The 21,853-nt window shown below is 48.0% G+C and overlaps 1 protein-coding gene across 9 annotated transcripts in view; it reads right to left on the reverse strand.

Annotated features, from left to right (window-relative positions):
- Nucleotides 1–21,853, reverse strand: part of LOC308573980 (disintegrin and metalloproteinase domain-containing protein 2-like) — a 122,132-nt gene that overhangs the window by 93,401 nt on the left and 6,878 nt on the right. For all 9 annotated transcript variants that reach the window (XM_081171415.1, XM_081171411.1, XM_081171414.1 and 6 more), the window contains 3 exons: nucleotides 18,135–18,196; nucleotides 14,701–14,779; nucleotides 2,908–2,984 (listed from right to left, as the gene is read on the reverse strand). In XM_081171415.1, coding sequence (XP_081027541.1) covers nucleotides 2,908–2,984; nucleotides 14,701–14,779; nucleotides 18,135–18,196 — 218 coding nt within the window. Of the gene's footprint in view, nucleotides 1–2,907; nucleotides 2,985–14,700; nucleotides 14,780–18,134; nucleotides 18,197–21,853 lie in introns of those variants that run through there.

The following is a 21,853-nucleotide window of genomic DNA, read 5'->3' on the forward strand; positions in this document are numbered from 1 at the left end:
CCGAAGTCGAGATAGGAGGGGCCTCCCACGCTTACACGGACTCCAGTCGCCCCTCTGGAAACTTGATTTTCGGATTCCAGTGTCTTCTCTCCACCCCAGAGACCCGGAAACCTCAACTCCAAGGTCTCTGCCTGCGGCGGTTCTGCTGTTTATGGAACCTTGGGGTCACCCGTGATTGGAAAGGGGCCGAATATCTAGAGGGTTGGCACCATCCCATACACCCTTCACGCCCCCCCTCCTGGGATCACGCTGGACCCCTGAGATGCGGCGGAATCGCCAGAGACCGGCAACTATTAAATACCACCGACCCACTCCATCCAGTCGGTACAGCACCTAGGCAATTCGGCACAGACTCTGCACTCCCGGGAGAGGACCTCCTCTCTTCCTGGGAGCAAAATTCCTACATTAAACTTCTCAGCCAGGTGGCGAAAGAAGCACCCTACCCAGACTGCTGGATCTGTGCCCACGCACCCAGTCACCTCCAGCAGAGCCTCCCACTTGTCCCAGTACCAGTGACTTTGGAACAATTTCGCTCTGGAAACGTTACGTCCTGGAATTTAACCGCACTCAACTTGACGCATCAGTACCTCTACCTTACAGGCCCTACAAAGGGACCCCTTTGCCGCCGCTTCTCCGGAGAAGGAACTTTCATTGGGTCCAGTACGTGTACCTCCACTCTAGAAATCCTACCAACTGGACTAGTCACCATCACCAACGCTAGGGGTCCCCGGACTTTCCCTAACCTCACCACTGCCTGGGCCGCTGTCGTGGGACACCCCTCCGACTGGAAGCCCCAAGTCACGGACTCCATGCTGCTGCAAACCTTTGCTTCAGGCAGAATGGAGTCTTACCTCAGCGGCTTATTCTGGGTATGCGGACATCGCGCGTACACATGGGTGAGCCCACACATGTCCGGATCCTGCTTCGTCGGCTACATTGTCCCCGGAATTAGGATACTTCCACACCTACCCCCCGGAAGACAAAGAAATAAGAGGGAACAGAAAGAGCTGTCAGACCTGTCAGACGCCGCTGCGAATGGAGAGACCGTGGGCCGAGCGCTTTTCCCCGCCTACGGTGCCGGCTCAAACCACGTGGATATTCTCCGACTCACCGATATCCTCCTCAAATTCATGCAAGAGGCAACCCAGATCACAGACTCCCTAATGTCGGAACTATCCGAGGTAAGACAATTGAGCCTGCAAACGAGAATCGCGACAGACTTCCTCTTGTCCAGTCAAGGAGGCACCTGCGCATTAATAGGCACAGAGTGCTGTACATATGTGACTGATCAGACCTTAAACATAACTGGGCATTTAAATAACATTCATGAGCTAGCAGGGAAGCTCCACGACATCCAGCATGAGGGGCTCTCCGATGTGGACTTATGGGGATGGTTGCCCAAGCTGGGATGGCTCAAGCAACTCTTGAAAGTCGTGTTGTTTATCATTTTAACTGTTTTCCTTTGTGTCTCCATCCTGTGTTGTACTATGCATTGTATTACCCCTTGCTGCTCTCTCCTCCGTCATTCTGCTTCCACTGGTTCCTTTCCTCTTCGAGCCTATTCCCGCTCCCGACATGCCCCCACCTTCCCAGACTACGTACAGATGAGACATTTGGGAGAAGGAGAATATGAGATCACCGAGATTTAGTGCTCCAATGGTGCGGAGAAAGGATTTGCAAGTTCTTACAGAACTTTAATGCAAATCTATCTCCGAATGGGGGACTGATACGGACCGAGGAGGGGGGGGTGCCTGTTTCCCCCTCTTCTTGACTGACCGAGGCGATGACCTCAAGGGTGCCACCGCACACCCACCCTCAAAACCCCTTCACCGTTGCACAAGCACCACACTTTTCCCAGACCCTTTCCCGAGCGAAATAAGCTCGAATATCTATAAATATATTCTCTATCTTTCCTATGCCTATCTGCGCCCCATACTTAGAACGAGTAGACCGAGTGTTTCTCTTCTCCGCTTATTCCTATGGCCGCGCTTTGGCCAATCACAGCCATGCATTCGTCCTGCAAAGAGCTAGCTCCAGGAGCTCCTGCACGCCTCATTTCACTCCTAACAAGTTGCGGACGGCCCCCCGCTGTGAGAACAATGGATCCGAAACCAGGGACCTCGTAAACCTGTCAAAATCTAGTTACAATGTATCCATTCTGCTTCCGCCTGCCAAAATGTATCCATTCTGTTCTACCTTTTACTCTACAGTACGGAATAGCCTGGAAACCTTTGAAATCTTTAAAAATTGATATAAAATCGACCGTAGCTCCGATTTCCTCACTCTCGGTGTCATTCAACTCAGCTCTCCCTGGACTCCATGATGCTGTCCCTACTTCCATAATCCCCAAAACGGCGGGTCACGTACGCAGGAACTTCCTAATCCTGCCAAATCGTTTCGCCAAACCCTTCCTCTAGGCAATATTAAGTGGCAGACGATGCATATCTCTGACCCATTGTCTTGCCACCACCGGTACTTGATAAATGTTTATCTATGCATATTTCTCCCTCCGCATATTCCCCCTCCCTCATCTGAAATGTTAATGAATGTGATCCCACCCCTTCCATAATCTATTCATGACGCGTGAAATGTATTCATGATGTAACCCACGAAACATGACCTTCTCATAATGTATTCATGACGTTTCCTGCACTGTATTCTGGGTTATGGAGGGAACTTTTAAAAGTCTATGTCACCCCATGCTCGGGGTTCAATGCCACTTTGAACCTGTTGCGCAATAAACTCGGATCTTCGTATTTTGCTCCTGTGTCCGGCTGAGCTCCTTTCTTCTCCGCTAGGACCCGCGGACTTTGTCCGACGAGCTGGGTGGCTGTGCCCTCACGCACCCAGATTTTACCGTAACATGCCAGAGACAGATAATTGATTTAGGCTGTTGAAATCTCTTACCTGAGCCCATAACAGGTGCTGAGTATTGCAACAGAGTTTGGGAATCCTTGTATATATCCTTGATAGAAGCATTCGCGCTAAAGTTATTTTTTAAAATTAGAAAAAAGCAATTGATACAGCATTTACACAATTGAAATTCTCTATTAACTAGCCTTACAGGCAGTTTTTAACCCTCACCCTCCTGCCCCACAGTTTCAGTCCCCCCAGAATTGTGCTTCTAACCATCTTCTGTCCGTTCATGTCAATGTGCCAGTGACAGCTTGTCTTAGAAAGAGAGAACTTTCTAAGTTATTTGTGCTGTTATTTGTGCTGTTCATGTGAATTATTATTATCTATAACACGGCTAACACCCCAGAGGACAGGATCACACTTCAAAACGACCTTGACAGATTAGAGAACTGGGCAAAAACAAACAAGATGAATTTTAACAGGGAGAAATGTAAAGTATTGCACTTGGGCAAAAAAAAATGAGAGGCACAAATACAAGATGGGTGACACCTGGCTTGAGAGCAGTACATGTGAAAAGGATCTAGGAGTCTTGGTTGACCACAAACTTGACATGAGCCAATAGTGTGACGCGGCAGCTAAAAAAGCCAATGCAATTCTGGGCTGCATCAATAGGAGTATAGCATCTAGATCAAGGGAAGTAATAGTGCCACTGTATTCTGCTCTGGTCAGACCACACCTGGAGTACTGTGTCCAGTTCTGGGCACCACAATTCAAGAAGGACACTGACAAACTGGAACGTGTCCAGAGGAGGGCAACCAAAATGGTCAAAGGCCTGGAAACGATGCCTTATGAGGAACGGCTAAGGGAGCTGGGCATGTTTAGCCTGGAGAAGAGGAGGTTAAGGGGTGATATGATAGCCATGTTCAAATATATAAAAGGATGTCACATAGAGGAGGGAGAAAGTTTTTTTTTTTGCTGCTCCAGAGAAGCGGACACGGAGCAATGGATCCAAACTACAAGAAAGAAGATTCCACCTAAACATTAGGAAGAACTTCCTGACAGTAAGAGCTGTTTGACAGTGGAATTTGCTGCCCAGGAGTGTGGTGGAGTCTCCTACTTTGGAGGTCTTTAAGCAGAGGCTTGACAACCATATGTCAGGAGTGCTCTGATGGTGTTTCCTGCTTGGCAGGGGGTTGGACTCGATGGCCCTTGTGGTCTCTTCCAACTCTATGATTCTATGATTCTATGATTCTATGATTCTATGATTCTATGATTCTATGTGTACACTCCCATTCATCTGAGGATCACAGGGCAGTTGTCAATGTAAAAACACAAAAATAGATAGTACAGTAACAATAGATAGTAACAAACAATAGATAGTAACAAACAAAAACAATAACCACCACCCACCATTTAAAAGGCCATAGATTGTTTAATCAGCCAAAGGCCTGGGAGGAGAGGAATATGTTCTTGCCTGGCAGCTAAAGATATGTGACAAAGCTGCCAGGTGAGCCCCTTTGGGAGAGCATTCCATAAGCAGGGAGCTACCCCAGCCATTCTCATGTTGCTGCCCTCTAGGTAAAGGCAAAGGACCTTGGATGGCGACTATGGGGTGTGCCGCTCATCTTGCTTAAGGCTGAGGGAGCTGGCATTTGTCTGCAGACAGCTTTCCAGGTCACGTTGCCAGCATGACTAAACTGCTACTGGCACAATGGAAACACCGCGACAGAAGCTAGAGCGCACAGAAATGCCATTTATTGTCCTGCCGCAATGGTACCTACTGTATGTATCTACTTGCACTGGTGTGCTTTCGAACTGCTAGGTTGCCAGGAGCTGTGTCAGAGCAGTGGGAGTTCACCCTGTTGTGGGGATTTGAACTGCCAAACTTCCAATCAGCAAACCCAAGAGGCTCAGTGATTTAGACCACAGCACCACCTGTGTCCCTTTACTTTACCTTTACCTGCTGAATTCTGCACCAGGTGAAGATTCTGAATCGTCTTCAGAAGCAACCCCACATATAATGGGTTGCAATAATCTAAGCTAAAGGTTACCAGAGCATAGTTTGCAGAAGTTAGGCTATGCCTGTCCAGATAGGGGCACAGCTGGGCACTCAATGCAACCGAGGCCACTTGAGCCTTAAGCGGTAGCAATGATCTAGAAGCACCCCCAAGCGTGTACCAACTCCTTCAGAGCAAGTGTAACCCTATCGAGAGCAGACAACCTCCCAGCCATCTGCTCTAGGGAACCACCCACTAAAGGTGCCTCCGTCCTATCTGGATTGAGCTTCGGTTTGTTGGCCCTCATCCAGTCCATTACTCAGGCAAGACAACAGCCCAGCACTTCCACTGCCTCATCTGCAGATGTAAAGGAGAAGCAGAGCTGTGTGCCATCAGTATATTGCTGACAATGTACTCCAGAACTCTGGATGGCCCCCTTAGGACCCATTCCAGTGCATGGTATGTGGGTCTGCTTTGAAAGATGGTCCAAAAAGTGAAGCAAATACATAACAGAGCAACTAGGTTACTAACTGGGCCTGGACATACAGAAGAACGCTTTTCACCAGCATAGCTTCCTAGCTCTCCATAAGTTTTCACACCTAATTCAAGGTGCTTGTTTTGACTCATAAAGCCTCAAGCCAAGTTACCCGATGGAGAACCTCTCCTTGTACCATCCCGGATGCCCAGGATCTGAGATCTGCCTGGCAGGTCTTTTTGGTGGTACCATAGCCATATGCAGCTGAGCTACCAAAACTTTTAATGAGGCTTTCTCAACAGAAACCCCACCTCCCTGCCCCTGGTTGTGGAACACTTTTGCTCCTGAGCACCAACAATGGTTAGCTTTCAGGACCAGGGCAGACATCGTGATGTTATATACAAAACTGAATTATGAATTTTAGATGCTTTAATATTTCTATGACTATTTTGTGCTGCTTAACATGAGGCTCCTCATGAGGCTGGAGGAATATTGCCTGGCTGTGAGTGTGAAGGCCGCTCCCTACAAAGTAATACTAAAAGGAAAGGGAGTTCATGATGGCTGGGAGTTTGTTCAGAGGGAGATAGTAAAAGCACAACGTCAGGCAATACCAATGAGACGGAAACATGGAAGGTGCCTAAAGAAGCCAGGGTGGCTATCTAAAGAACTTTTAACTGAGTTAAGATTAAAGAAGGATGTGTACAAAAAATGGAAAAGGGGGGAAACCACCAAAGAAGAATTCAAACAAACAGCCAGCACATGTAGACACAAAGTCAGAAAAGCTAAAGCACAGAATGAACTCAGGCTTGCTAGAGAGGTTAAAAGCAACAAAAAGGGCTTTTATGGGTATGTCCGTAGCAAAAGGAAGAACAAAGAAACAGTGGGGTCACTCAGAGAAGATGGTGAAATGCAAACAGGGGACACAGAAAGGGCTGAACTCCTCAATGCCTTCTTTGCCTCAGTCTTCTCCGATAAAGAAAACAATGCCCGACCTGAAGAATTTGGAGCAAATGATTCAGCGGAGGAAACATAGCCCAGAATAACTATGGAAATAGTACAAGAATACTTGGCTAGTTTAGATGTATTCAAGTCTCCAGGGCCAGATGAACTGCATCCAAGAGTATTAAAAGAACTGGCAGATGTGATCTCAGAACCACTGGCAGTCATCTTTGAGAATTCCTGGAGAACAGGCGAAGTCCCGGCAGACTGGAGGAGGGCAAATGTTGTCCCTATTTTCAAAAAGGGGGAAAGAGAGGACCCAAATAATTATCGCCCAGTCAGTCTGACATCAATACCAGGGAAGATTCTGGAGCAGATCATTAAGAAAACAGTCTGTGAGCACCTAGAAAGGAATGCTGTGATCACCAATAGTCAGTATGGATTTCTGAAAAATAAGTCATGTCAGACTAACCTGATCTCGTTTTTTGACAGAATTACAAGCCTGGTAGATGAAGGGAACGCAGTGGATGTAGCCTACCTTGATTTCAGCAAGGCATTTGACAAGGTGCCCCATGATATTCTTGTAAAGAAGCTGGTAAAATGCGGTCTTGACTATGCTACCACTCAGTGGATTTGTAACTGGCTGACTGACCGAACCCAAAGGGTGCTCATCAATGGTTCCTCTTCATCCTGGAGAAGAGTGACTAGTGGGGTGCCACAGGGTTCTGTCTTGGGCCCGGTCTTATTCAACACCTTTATCAACGACTTGGATGATGGACTCAAGGGCATCCTGATCAAATTTGCAGATGACACCAAACTGGGAGGGGTGGCTAACACCCCAGAGGACAGGATCACACTTCAAAACGACCTTGACAGATTAGAGAACTGGGCCAAAACAAACAAGATGAATTTTAACAGGGAGAAATGTAAAGTATTGCACTTGGGCAAAAAAAATGAGAGGCACAAATACAAGATGGGGGACACCTGGCTTGAGAGCAGTACATGTGAAAAGGATCTAAGAGTCTTGGTTGACCACAAACTTGACATGAGCCAACAGTGTGACGCGGCAGCTAAAAAAGCCAATGCAATTCTGGGCTGCATCAATAGGAGTATAGCATCTAGATCAAGGGAAGTAATAGTTGTTGTGTATTGAGTCAAAGGATTTTATATCTGTATTATTATTGTCTGTATTTGCATTAGGGTAAAGTAACTGCCTTTTGGTTTCAGAGGGTACAGCTACTATTGGTCCATTTAAGCTGCTGTATTTGGATCCTCTGTCTTATTGGTTTCCTCCAAAAGGCAGGACTGTGATTGCCTGATATTGTTCCCTCCAAAATGTATCCTTTATAGCTAGTCCCCTGTCCCTATAAATGTAGCTTTCCCCTCCTCAGTCTTCAGTCTTGTTTGCTTTAATAAAGAAGTGTTACTAGAGAACTGTCTCCAGCATATTATGTCAAGAGAGCTGAAATCACAAACCCCACGTCACAACAACTGGCGACGAAGGTGGGATCCGGAATGCTGAGGAGTGGTTAACCGCAGCCCTGCCTCAGAGTCCGGATTGCAGCTAAGAACAAGACTCACTGGCCAGCTGAGAAGTTGACCCTGCCACAGGACAATGGAGAGTCCAAGGGTATTGGAGCCCTTCCAGCCATCAGAGCCCCACACGTGGGAAGACTACGTCGAACGCTTCGAGTACTTCGCAGTGGCTCAAGGGATCACCGGTGCCAGCAAAAGAAGGGCCACATTCCTGAGCTACTGTGGGCCTGAGACCTTCAAGCTGGCCAAGGCGTTGCTTGCTCCAGCGAAGCTAAGTGAGACATCTCTCAAAGATATTCTTGCCTGTCTAACAAGCCACTTGGCGCCTACTGAGACCAAGATGGCCCGGCGGATGGAGTTTCATAAGAGGCAGCAGCGTGCTGGGGAGTCTGCATCTGCATTTCTAGCTGAACTGCGGAAGCTTGCTCAGCACTGCGACTTCCAAAATCTGGAAGAGACTCTCCTGGATCGGTTTATCGGTGGTCTGAGCAGCAAGAAAGCCAGAAGACGCATCGTGGCTAAAGAAGAGGTTACCCTTGCTTCAGCCTTGAAGGAGGCCACCGCCACGGAGAATTATGAAAGAGAGGAGCTTGATGCCAGTCGCAAGGCCCCTAAGCCACAGACAGAAGTTGTGCATGCCATGGACGAGCTAGAGGCTACTCTGAGCCAGAGCCCAGTCCGTGGGGTCGAGTCATTGCCTCAGGCCTGCACAGTGCACAAAGATCACCGAGGCAGGTGTCCAGGTTGTGGCGGAAACCATGAGCGGAAGAGTTGTCGTTTTCGGGATGCTATGTGCTGGACGTGCGGGAAGACAGGTCACATCGCCAGGGTCTGTAGATCGGCGGCGTTGGGAGCGACAGGAGCACCTAGACTGGAGCATCGCAGACCGCCCACAGCAACCCATTTTCTAAAGGACTGCCACTACGTAACGGAGATCAACGGGAGGGTCGTGCAGTTCCCAGCGCAAGGCAAGGCACGCGTCAAGGTGAAGATTGAGGGTCAGCAGTGCGACATGGAGGTGGACTCCGGATCTGGATTCACTATCCTGTCGGACCAGACCGCGAGGACATTCTTCCCTAGGGGTAAGTTGCCCCCTCTGGAGCCCTTCCCGGCAACCTTGCAGTCATACTCAGCGGGCCGCATCCATGTTATGGGAATGTGTGCCGTGAGAGTTCAGTTCCGGGACAAACAGGCTGTACTCAAACTGGTGATTGCGAAGGGCAGTCGCCCCAGTCTCCTGGGCACTGACTGGTTCCCCGCCCTGGGACTGAGTATATCAGGGCTTAATTCAATCCAAACCTGCCCTGAGATGAGTGAGGCATTATGCAAAGAATTTGCTGGTCTCTTTAATGGAAAACTGGGTTGTTATAAAGGGGCCCCTGTTGACTTCGAGTTGGACCCTGGGGTGGCCCCAATCCGACTCAAACCAAGGCGAGTGCCATTTGCACTGCAACCCAAGATCGAAGCAGAGCTGGATAAATTGGTCAAGCAGGGAGTTCTCTCACCCGTGGACTCTGCTAAGTGGGAGACTCCAATCGTCACGCCCCTTAAAGCAAATGGGGAAGTCAGGATCTGTGCAGATTACAAATGTACTATCAATAAGGCACTCAGGGGAAACTCATACCCCATTCCAGTCGTATCACATCTGTTGGCTAAACTGGCTGGGGGCAAGGTGTACGCCAAAATTGACCTGGCACAAGCTTACCAACAGCTGCCAGTAACCCCACAATCAGCGGAAGCACAAACTATTGTCACACATAAAGGGGCGTTCAGAGTTAACAGATTACAATTTGGAGTTTGTGTGGCCCCAGGGATTTTTCAAGGGCTCATGGAACGCCTGTTAAGAGGTCTGCCGGGGGTCTTGCCATTTTTTGATGACGTTTTGATTGCTGGAAAAGACCCACAGGAACTGGTTGCGCGTGTCCGTGCAGTGTTGCTCAAGTTCAAGGAGGTGGGGTTGCAACTGAAAAAGGAAAAATGCAGTTTTGGGGTGCCAGCTGTGGATTTCTTGGGGTTTAAAATTGATGCATCAGGCATCCACCCCACAGATGCTAAGATTAAGGCCATCATCGAGGCACTACGACCACAGAACAAGACGGAGTTGCAGTCATTCCAGGGCCTTATTAACTTTTATCATTCGTTCTTACCCCAGAAAGCTTCGGTAGCTGAACCATTACATAGACTGTTGCAGAAAAAGAATGTGTGGCGATGGGGGCAGGGGCAGCAGAAGGCTTTTGACTCCTTGAGAGGAATGCTGAGTAGCAGGAGCGTCCTTGCTCATTATGATGAGTCAAAGCCGCTGGTCCTGGCATGTGATGCCTCTCAATACGGCCTGGGGGCGGTGCTGAGTCATAGGGAACCGGATGGGTCGGAAAAGCCCATCTCTTTCTATTCCCGTACGTTGTCGCCCACGGAGCGCAACTATGCTCAAATTGACAAAGAGGCGCTTGCAATTGTGGCAGGAATCAAAAAGTTCCATGATTATGTGGTCGCCATTTCTCCATTGAAACGGACCACAAACCACTGTTAGGCTTGTTCAACCCGAACAAACAAACGCCACAAATTCTCTCCCCCAGAATGTTGCGTTGGTCTATATTCCTGAACGGGTTCCAGTACACTTTGACCCATGTGCCGGGGAAACGGTTGTGCCACACTGATGCGCTGAGTCGATTGCCCCTCTCTGGCGGGAGCAATGAGGATCCCGCTCCAGCGGAGCACATAATGATGCTGGAAACACTTCCGGGGGCTCCTGTAACGGCTACTGATATAGCTGAGAAAACGAGGAAAGATGCTGTTCTCTCCCATGTGCTCACTTGGGTGGGGAGGGGGTGGCCAGGTGGTCCGTATGAAGACAAATTCAGGCCTTATGCAACAAGGCAGCATGAGTTGTCCGTGCATAAGGGGTGTCTCCTGTGGGGAGATAGGTGATCATCCCAGCACCACTGAGAAACAGGGTTCTTGAGACGCTTCACATGGGACACCCGGGAATGGTCAGGATAAAGTCGCTAGCCTGATGTTATGTGTGGTGGCCTGGAATGGACCAGAACATAGAACAATGGGTACGAACATGCAAGGCATGCCAAGAGGTGAGGCCAGAAGCGGCCAGAGCACCAGTCCACTGGTGGGAGCAGTCCAGATCTCCCTGGAGCCGGCTGCACTTAGATTTTGCTGGGCCATTCCAGGGGAAGGTCTTTTTGGTTATCGTCGATGCATATTCCAAATGGTTAGAAGTGGCGATGGTCCCTAGCATGACATCAGCTAGCGTAATCAAGGTGTTGAGGCAGCTGCTTGCAACCCACGGGTTACCTGAGACCATTGTATCAGATAATGGGGCAGCTTTTGTATCCCAAGAATTCAGGGCATTCTTGGCTGATAACTTCATAAGAGGGGTCACATCCGCGCCCTTTCACCCACCCTCCAATGGGCAGGTTGAGCGCATGGTAAGAACAGCCAAAGAATCCATTGCGCGCTTAATGGAGGGTAACTGGTCAGCTCGCATCGCGCGAATGTTATTTTTGCAGCATGCGACGCTGTGTACTGCGACGGGCAAGTCGCCAGCTGAGCTGCTCTTGGGTAGGAGACTGGTAACGGTGCTGGATTATGTCCACCCGGATAAAATGCCAAACCGTGATTCAAGAGCAACCCCCCAGGCTGAGACTGACACAACAAGGTATCTCGCCCCTGAAGATCTGGTCTGGGTGAGGAACTATTCACGAGGTTCGCGGTGGGTGTCTGGTGTGGTCACCCGGGCTAGTGGACCTGTGTCCTATTATGTGACCTTGGAAAACGGGCAAGTTTGGAAGAGACATATAGATCAGCTGAGGCGCCGGGCGCTCAGCAGGGAGGAATCAGATAATTCACCCCGGGCTAACAACGCAGAGCGACAAGACCAGAGTGAAAATGGCCCAGAGGTGCAGTCACCAGGGGCTTCAGCTAATGAACCAGGGTCTGCTAGTCCTCATGATGACGAGGTACAGGTAGGGGACCCTGAGATGTCTGGGACTCCATCTGTTCCTGACGAAACCCCTATAGCAGCCCCTCTACCACAGGTAACACCCAATCCAGAACCGGCAACACCTGTTGTCAGGAGGTCAAGTAGAAGTTGTAGGACCCCACGGTACCTGAGAGATTACGTCTGCTGTGCTCACTGGGGGGGAGGGGTGTTGTGTATTGAGTCAAAGGATTTTATATCTGTATTATTATTGTCTGTATTTGCATTAGGGTAAAGTAACTGCCTTTTGGTTTCAGAGGGTACAGCCACTATTGGTCCATTTAAACTGCTGTATTTGGATCCTCTGTCTTATTGGTTTCCTCCAAAAGGCAGGACTGTGATTGCCTGATATTGTTCCCTCCAAAATGCATCCTTTATAGCTAGTCCCCTGTCCCTATAAATGTAGCTTTCCCCTCCTCAGTCTTCAGTCTTGTTTGCTTTAATAAAGAAGTGTTACTAGAGAACTGTCTCCAGCATATTATGTCAAGAGAGCTGAAATCACAAACCCCGCGTCACAACAATAGTGCCACTGTATTCTGCTCTGGTCAGACCTCACCTGGAGTACTGTGTCCAGTTCTGGGCACCACAGTTCAAGAAGGACACTGACAAACTGGAACGTGTCCAGAGGAGGGCAACCAAAATGGTCAAAGGCCTGGAAACGATGCCTTATGAGGAACGGCTAAGGGAGCTGGGCATGTTTAGCCTGGAGAAGAGGAGGTTAAGGGGTGATATGATAGCCATGTTCAAATATATAAAAGGATGTCATATAGAGGAGGGAGAAAGGTTGTTTTCTGCTGCTCCAGAGAAGCGGACACGGAGCAATGGATCCAAACTACAAGAAAGAAGATTCCACCTAAACATTAGGAAGAACTTCCTGACAGTAAGAGCTGTTTGACAGTGGAATTTGCTGCCCAGGAGTGTGGTGGAGTCTCCTACTTTGGAGGTCTTTAAGCAGAGGCTTGACAACCATATGTCAGGAGTGCTCTGATGGTGTTTCCTGCTTGGCAGGGGGTTGGACTCGATGGCCCCTGTCATCTATTCCAACTCTATGATTCTATGAAAGCCCTTTCTACCTGGCCTAGGGGGCAGGGCCCACATTCACCCAGCCCTACTTTGTTAAATATGCATTCTGTAGTTGACCACCTTTGTAATGTTTTATTTTGAAATCTTTAAGATAACATTTTACGTTGCTTTGACTGTATTTATACTCTATATTTTACTTTCTTTAGATTTTTTTATTTATGTTTTATTGATTTAATATGCTGTAAACCACTTTGGGACGCGGGTGGCGCTGTGGGTAAAACCTTGCTGATCGTATGGTCGGCGGTTCGAATCCCCGCGACGGAGTGAGCTCCCGTCGTTCGGTCCCAGCTCCTGCCCACCTAGCAGTTCAAAAGCACCCCTTAAGTGCAAGTAGATAAATAGGGACCGCTTTATAGCGGGAAGGTAAACGGCGTTTCCGTGTGCTGCGCTGGTGCTGGCTTGCCAGATGCAACTTCGTCACGCTGGCCACGTGACCTGGAAGTGTCTTTGGACAGCGCCGGCTCCCGGCCTCTTGAGCGAGATGAGCGCACAACCCTAGAGTTGGTCACGACTGGCCCGTACGGGCGGGGGGGGGGGGTACCTTTAAACCACTTTGAGATTTTTCTTAAAACTATAAAGTAGTATAGAAATTAATATAATATAATATAATAATAAAATAAAAATAAATTTTGTTGCGACCCACCAGGCAATCATTTTGAGGAAGAACAAGATCTTATGTATACCACTTAGGAGGGTTTGTTATGATTATTTGGTTCATACATTTATTTAAATAAATAATAATATTTTATTTTATTTTTACAAATAAGTAGCTTGGAACCAAGTTACTTCAAGGGCTGCCTCTTCCTGCACGAACATACCTGACTGTTGAGAACTTGAGGCAAGGTGTGGGAGGCAACTGGGGGGTGGGGGGCGTTCTGCTGTGAAAGCCCTCCTTTGGAAATTGCTCACCAGAGAAGCTTCCCCATCACCTCTTACAAATGTCATATGCATTTTATTTTTTTACTTTCCCCCAGGCTTTTTGCAATGTTCAGACTGAAGGGTTTATCTGATCTCAAAATGCCCTTTCCCCACAATCTTCTTCTGTAGTGAAGTTAAATCTGTATTGTTACACGCCACCCCAATCTCCATGAGCAGTGTGATATTCCAGGGGTTGCAGGCACACTTTCCTTTTGGGAATGAGGCACAGTGGAGAATGGGGTGTCTTTATGATATATGGTTTATTTATACATACATACAATCTGATTCTAGATGGGTGGGAATCCCAGCATTGCACCCCAAGAGGATCTCTTGTGTGTCAGATTTTAAAGAGACCTCAGCCGTAACTCTGCATATCTGCCTTCTGCTTGCCGCTTCCAGACTGGAGAGGATTTTCCTCCACGCTCACTTCATGCTTTAGCATCTCCCACCCCTTGCCCCACTCCCCACCGCCTTCAAGTTTGCAAAACCAACACTTTCTTTCTGTTTGCCTACTTTAGGCCCAAGGAAATTCTGAAATTTCTTCTACCCAACTGTGGCATTGTTTTTGCTAACTACCCCCCCCCATGCAGCTGGCATAGCCTCTGCTTTGCTGCTTATCACTCTTTCTGACTTCTCTGCCAGGGAATTCTCCATCAGGAAAAATCAGGGTTAGCCTGTATTTTACACTGCTTTTTTTGCGCGGGCGCGCGCGCGCGCGGGGGGGGGGGGCTGAATCTGGCATGCAGGAATTTAGGAGAGTCATGGTACCCCACACACCCATAACAATATTGTATTGCCTCAAAATTTTGTACACTGCTTTTGTATATCTGACAAGTGGTGTACAAACACTTAAAATCAATCAAGCAATCAAGAAATGACATCCAAACACAATTAAGAACCTTTACCTGAATATGTGGGGAATTGGGGTGGACAAAGCCTCCTTGGTTGTAAGTATAAACCAAAAAGTCATTGGGCAAAAATGTTCTGTGAAGAAAACAACAAAGTGATATTTATGTTGGCATTGCAAAAAGAATCACTGACTGCCCTCTGGGGAAAGTCTCATAGGGTTGGGTTGAAGAGGTAACTAATGAAGATCCCCTAGGATGCTGTACTTTGTCTTTGTCAGCTAGCAAGCTAAGAAAAAGAAAGAGGGGATGCTTCTCAAATTTGCTGGCAGTGCTAAGTGAAGAGGTACAGCATGCATAAATACTAGTAGCAAACTGCCTATCACAATGATGGAGGCAGAGATCTTTACTGCAGTGCTTCCCATAAGTGAGGCCCAGATCCCCTTGAGAGGTTGTGGGCTCTCTCTCATTGGGGGTTTCTAAGCAGAGGGTGAATGGCCCTCTGTCATGGATGCTTTAGATGAGATCCCTGCATTGCAGGGGGTTGGACTAGATGACCCTTGGGGTCCCTTCCAACAATATGGTTCTATGATTCTATGATCACACAGTGTCAGGAAATGGAGGGAAGGTTGTTTTCACCACAATGTTGTCTCCCTTTGCAGTGGTTTGCTTTTCCTGTCTCCTTGATCCTTGCCCATCCTGGCTCATAAAAGCAAGTCTGGAAGGGCTGGGCAATGGGATCTGCGGGGTAGTGAATGCTTCCCTCTGCGAGGGAGCCTTCCCAGACCCGCTGAAAGAGGCGGTCATTAAACCGCTTCTTTAAAAAAAATCTTTAGATCCAGCAAATATGGTCAACTATCGTCCAGTCTCAAATCTACCATTCTTGGGCAAGGTGATTGAGCAGGTGGTTGCTGAACAACTCCAAGCACGCCTGGAGGATGCGGACCATTTGGATCCCTTCCAATCGGGATTCAGGTCCCATCATGGTACTGAAACTGCGTTGGTCGTGCTGGTCAATGAACTTCAGCCGGCCAGGGACAGAAGTGAAATCTGTTTCCTGGTCCTGCTGGATCTCTCAGCCGCCTTTGATCCAATTGAACATGGTATCTTTCTGGACAGTCTTGAGGAGTTGGGAGCTAGGGGCACTGTTATACAGTGGTCCCGCTCCTTTCTCCTGGGCTGTGTTCAGAAAGTGGTGTTGGGGGATAAGTGTTCAGACCCCTTGGCTCTCAGTTGTGGGGTGCTTCAGGGTACTGTCCTCTCTCCCATGCTTTTTAACATCTACATGAAGCCACTGGGAGAGATCATCAGGGGGTTTGGGCTGGGTGTTCATCAATATGTGGATGATACCCAGCTCTACCTCTTTCAAATTGGAACCAGTGAAGGCGGTGAAGGTCCTGTGTGAGTGTTTGGAGGTGGTTGGAGGATGGATGGCGGCTAACAAATTGAGGTTGAATCCTGACAAGACAGAAGTACTGTTCTTGGGGGACAGGGGGTGGGCGGGTGTGGGGGTCTCCCTGGTCCTGAATGTGGTAACTGTGTCCCTGAAGGACCGGGTACGCAGCCTGGGAGTCATTTTGGACTCACAGCTGTCCATGGAGGCGCAGGTTAATTCTGTGTCCAGAGCAGCTGTCTATCAGCTCCATCTGGTACGCAGGCTGAGACCCTACCTGCCTGCGGACTGTCTCGCCACAGTGGTCCATGCTCTAGTTATCTCCCACTTGGACTACTGCAATGTGCTCTATGTGGGACTACCTTTGAAGGTGACAAAGAAACTGCAATTAATCCATAATGCAGCAGCTAGACTAGTGACTTGGAGTGGCCGCCGGGACCATATAACACCAATCCTGAGAGATCTGCATTGGCTCCCAGTATATTTCCAAGCACAATTCAAAGTGTTGGTGCTGACCTTTAAACCCCTAAATGGCCTCGGTCCTGTATACCTGAAGGAGCATCTCCACCCCCATCGTTCAGCCCGGACAGAGATCCAGCACTAAGGGCCTTCTGGTGGTTCCCTCATTGCGAAAGTTGAGGTTACAGGGAACTAGACAGAGGGCCTTCTCAGTAGTGGCGCTCGCCCTGTGGAACGCCCTCCCATCAGATGTCAAGGAAATAAGCAGCTATCCTATTTTTTAAAGACCTCTGAAGGCAGCCCTGTTTAGAGAAGTTTTAAATATTTAATGCTGTATTGTTTTTAAACACTTGATTGGGAGCTGCCCAGAGTGGCTGGGGGAAACACAGCCAGATGGGCGGGGTATAAATAATAAATTATTATTATTATTATTATTATTATTATTATTATTATTATTATTATTATTATTATTATTATTCCTCCCACTGGATTGAATGGTAACCATTAATTTCCAAAGAAGAAAGCCAAGGAATGTTCTCAAGAGACAACATAGGGCAGTGATGGCCAAACCTGGCCCTCCAGCTATTTTTGGGACTACAACTCCCATCATCCCTAGCTAACAGGACCAGTGGTCAGGGATGATGGGAACTGTAGTCCCAAAACAGCTGGAGGGCTGAGTTTGGCCATCACTGCCACAGGGTGTCTGATGTACTTGGCAATTAATAAGCAATGTACTCTGAGCGTTATTTCTTCATTGATAATATTGTACCGTATTTTTTGCTCCATAAGACGTACTTTTTCCCTCTTAAAAACTAAGGGGAAATGTCTGTGCGTCTTATGGAGTGAATGTGTGGTCCCTGGGGCTGGGGGGGGGACAGACCCGGGCTTCCCCCGTCAGCCCCGACAAGCTCTGGGAGCAGCGGGCAGGTTGCGCGCAGAATGTGCGCTGCTCCCTGAGGTGCTCTTTGGGGCGGGGGGGGGGGACCCGGGCTTCCCCTGCCAGCCCCGACAAGCTCGCATGTCATCTCTCTTTTCCTTTTAGTGCCACAGGCCTTTTAGATTCATTCATTTTTAATCATTGCTGGAATTTTTTCTACCATGCTGATTTCTTTGGAAGTTGCATTGTTATGTAAGTGTTGCCATTTTTTTTTATTGTGTTACTACTACTACTACTACTACTACTACTACTACTACTATTGGGCTTCTTTAACCCCTTGTAAGCCATTCCAGGAGCTTGCTGCTGAATAGTTTGGGTAAGATGCTTCCTAAGAAATGAACAAATAAATCTTTTTGGGGCGCTTTTGTCTAGCGCAGGCATGGTGCGTAAATTGAGAATTCTCATACTGCCTATGACCTTCTGGACAGTTCTGAGCAAAATAAGACTGATGGCCCTGTTGAGGTGGTAGTGGACTAGAAAAGGCCCAGTCTGATCACCTTCTGGAGCTAGCCATTATGGACTACTGAAATCAAAATCAGGTGCAGATTAGTAAGTGGCCTGGCTCACATGTCACACTAAGCCAAGCCATGGCTCTCCAGGGTTTCAGATGGGGGTCTCTGCCTAGAGACACTGGACCTTCTCCATGCACAGCACATGCTACAGCCTTTCCATAAGCCAAAGGGTTAAGAATAGGGAGTCACTTACTGTTGCTGCAGGTGAATTGTGTACGTCTTCTTTTTTATTGTAATCATGTAAGTCTGTGTGCTCTGGACAATTCAAAACAAAACAAAACAATCAGTCAGAAGGGTATGTAGAAACAGTATTTTTACAAATGAAATGAACAGTCTCTATTGAAATGTATTTGATGATGGCAGAAAAGCTATGGCAGTGGTTCGCTGAGCCTCTTATCTGTCAGAGAGGCAGTTCAGGACCCAGGGAAAGAAAAGAAGTTTCACTGATGAAAGAAGGAGGCAGGGGCCTGAGAAGGCATTTGCGGGAGTGGGGGCAGGGGACTAAACCCTAGAAATAAATGGTAGGGTTTTGATTAGCTGGAGCATTGAAGGGAAGATTGCAGGCCGGTGGAAAAATACAAGCTAAACTTCCTTTCCCAGCCAAAGCGTCACCTGGGATAGCAAAAGGTGTTGATGGCCCACCTGAGAGGAATCTTTGGCCTGGGCAGATGGAAGGTTGCCAGAGTAACTGGCTGTAAAGTGTCAGGAAAAGAGAGTCTTGAAAGCAAGGAGTGCTGGGAAGAAGAAGGTGGGGAGAATGAAAAGAGAGATCCATCCTGGGCAGGCTGGCTGGGAGAGGTGCATTGGAGTCTAGTGCTGCACTGCTGTAGGGGACAAGCTTCTCTTAAAATGACCAAGCTGTAAGGTCTGGACTCTCTCCATGCAGACAGAAGGTGTAAATAGGTGAATAAACCTATTTAAATAGGCGAGAGTTTGCAGGGCAGCAGTTGAAGAAGGAGCAAAAAGGGTTTTCTTGTGTGTGTGTGTTTCTTTGTGGCTGATTAGCTGTTTTCCCGGTGTAAAGGTCAGAGGGGGCAGGGTTTCTGTTGAGGCAGGGGATTAGCTGTGGGAGGAGCTTATCAGAGTTTGCAGGGCAGCGGCGCGTGCCTAGCGGCGTGCGCAGTTATACCCATCTTTTAGATTTAGGGGAGCTAGTCTCAAACGTTTGTTGGGGGAGACCTAGGTTTTTTTTGTGGGGGAAGTTATTTGTCCTGTCTTCAACCTTTTTATGATGGAGGACCTCTGTAGCCACCCCCAACGACATGATCTCAAGATGGAAGGGGAGGGAACAGCTGCAGTCGCCTGCGATTCCTGCGAAATGTTTGCCATCTTGCCAAAGGTTGCAGGCAGCTTTACCTGCAGCAATTGCATGTTGATTGCCCTTTTAAAAGACAATGTCCAGCAACTGGAGGAACGTGTAGCTACGCTCCAAAGAATTAGAGAGCTGGAGCTCTTCTTGGAAGCAACAGAGCACACCGTCCCCACCAAGGAGGAGACAGGGGACTCCCCTGAGAAGGAGGCTAGTTCACCAACACAGGAGCCAGATATATGGAGAAACGTGACTCAAAAGAAGTAGGAGGCCCAGGGTTCACTCTGATTGTTTAGAAATACACAATCGCTTTGAGGTCCTCTCCCCTAGCATGGAAGACGAAGAGCAGACTCCATTTGAGGATCTCTCCCTCATTACAGTCGATCAGGTATATGAAGACGAGCAGCAAAATCAGTCCTCAGGGAATGTGCAGGCGACCGTGGAACGGACAGCTCACGGAAGAACCCCGACCAAACCCAAGAGGAGGCGTGTAGTGGTGATAGGGGATTCCCTACTGAGGGGAACAGAAGCAGTGATCTGTGGGCCTGACAAGATGTCTCGGGAAGTGTGCTGTCTCCCCGGGGCTAAGATCCAAGATGTAACTGAACGACTGCAAGGAATCATAAAACCCACTGACAAATACCCCTTCCTCTTGGTTCTTGTGGGAACCAATGACACTGCAAGCAATAGCCTCCAGAAGATCAAAAGAGACTACGAGGCTCTCGGCAGGAAATTGAAGCAACTAAATGCACAAATTGTCATCTCGTCTGTCCTCCCAGTTGAACGACATGGCCCAGGGAAAGAGGGGAAAATAGTGGAAGTGAACAGCTGGCTTCGCAAATGGTGTAAACAGGAACGGTTTGGATTCTTAGATCACGGACTGCAGTTTCTTGAAGATGGACTTCTGGCAAGCGATGGGCTGCACCTCACAACGGTTGGGAGAAATGTTTTTGCCAAAAATCTCAGAAACCTCATCAGGAGGGCTTTAAACTGACTAATGTGGGGGAGGGAGACAGTGCTCCTGAAGGTAGGAGTCTATCAATTAATGAAGATGATCATCCAAATGTCATAGACCAAATGGAGCAAACAGCACGCGGACCTAGTGGTGGGAGGAAAAAATCATTAAATAAGAGTCACGGGGGAATGATTAATGGACTTCAATGTCTGTACACTAATGCGCAAAGCATGGGAAATAAACAAGATGAGCTTGAGCTCTTGGTACAGCAAACTAAATATGACATAATAGGCATCACTGAAACCTGGTGGGTTAAGTCCCACGATTGGAATGTAATAATGGAGGGATACAATATATTTCAGAGAAACAGACCAGACAAGAAAGGAGGAGGAGTGGCGTTATATGTCAGGGATGTGTATACCTGTGAAGAGATCCAAGATTTAGAACCTCAAAGCCAAAGTGAGAGCATTTGGGTCAAAATTAAGGGAGAGAAGAATAATAGAGACCTCATTGTGGGAGTTTACTATAGATCCCCAAGCCAAACGGAGGACATAGATGATGCCTTCCTGGAACAGATGGCCAAGCATGCAAAAGGAAGGGAGATAGTAGTAATGGGGGACTTCAATTACCCGGATATTTGTTGGATGTCAAACTCAGCCAAGAGCATAAGGTCAAATAGATTCCTCACTGGCCTTGCAGACAACTTCATTGTCCAGAAAGTGGGAGAAGCAACAAGAGGAACAGCCATTTTAGATCTGGTCCTAACCAATGTTGATGACCTGGTTAGTGGGGTAGAAGTGGAAGGATCATTAGGCGCGAGTGATCATGCTCTTCTGAAGTTTACTATACAGCGGAAAGGAGCAGCCAAGCATACTAGGACTCAATTTCTTGACTTTAAGAAAGCCGGCTTCATAAAACTTAGGGAAGTGCTGGGTGAGATCCCATGGACAGTAATACTAAAAGGAAAGGGAGTTCATGATGGCTGGGAGTTTGTTAAGAGGGAGATAGTAAAAGCACAACTTCAGGCAATACCAATGAGACGGAAACATGGAAGGTGCCTAAAGAAGCCAGGGTGGCTATCTAAAGAACTTTTAACTGAGTTAAGATTAAAAAAGGATGTGTACAAAAAATGGAAAAGGGGGAAAACCACCAAAGAGGAATTCAAACAAATAGCACGTGTAGACACAAAGTCAGAAAAGCTAAAGCACAGAATGAACTCAGGCTTGCTAGAGAGGTTAAAAGCAACAAAAAAGGCTTTTATGGGTATGTTCGTAGCAAAAGGAAGAACAAAGAAACAGTGGGGTCACTCAGAGGAGAAGATGGTGAAATGCAAACAGGGGACACAGAAAGGGCTGAACTCCTCAATGCCTTCTTTGCCTCAGGAGTGTGGTGGAGTCTCCTACTTTGGAGGTCTTTAAGCAGAGGCTTGACAACCATATGTCAGGATTGCTCTGATGGTGTTTCCTGCTTGGCAGGGGGTTGGACTCGATGGCCCTTGTGGTCTCTTCCAACTCTGATTTTATGATTCTATGATTCTATGAAACCATAGCTTTTATAGTTACAACTCCACAGCCTCTTCAATTCTCCAAAGGACCATAGACCCTGGGTGAACCCCTGGAATCTTCCTACCGCTTGGCAGAGAGCGGGG

Source organism: Podarcis bocagei (genome assembly GCF_964188305.1).
Source record: "Podarcis bocagei genome assembly, chromosome: 15".
NCBI classification, from domain to species: Eukaryota; Metazoa; Chordata; class Lepidosauria; order Squamata; family Lacertidae; genus Podarcis; species Podarcis bocagei.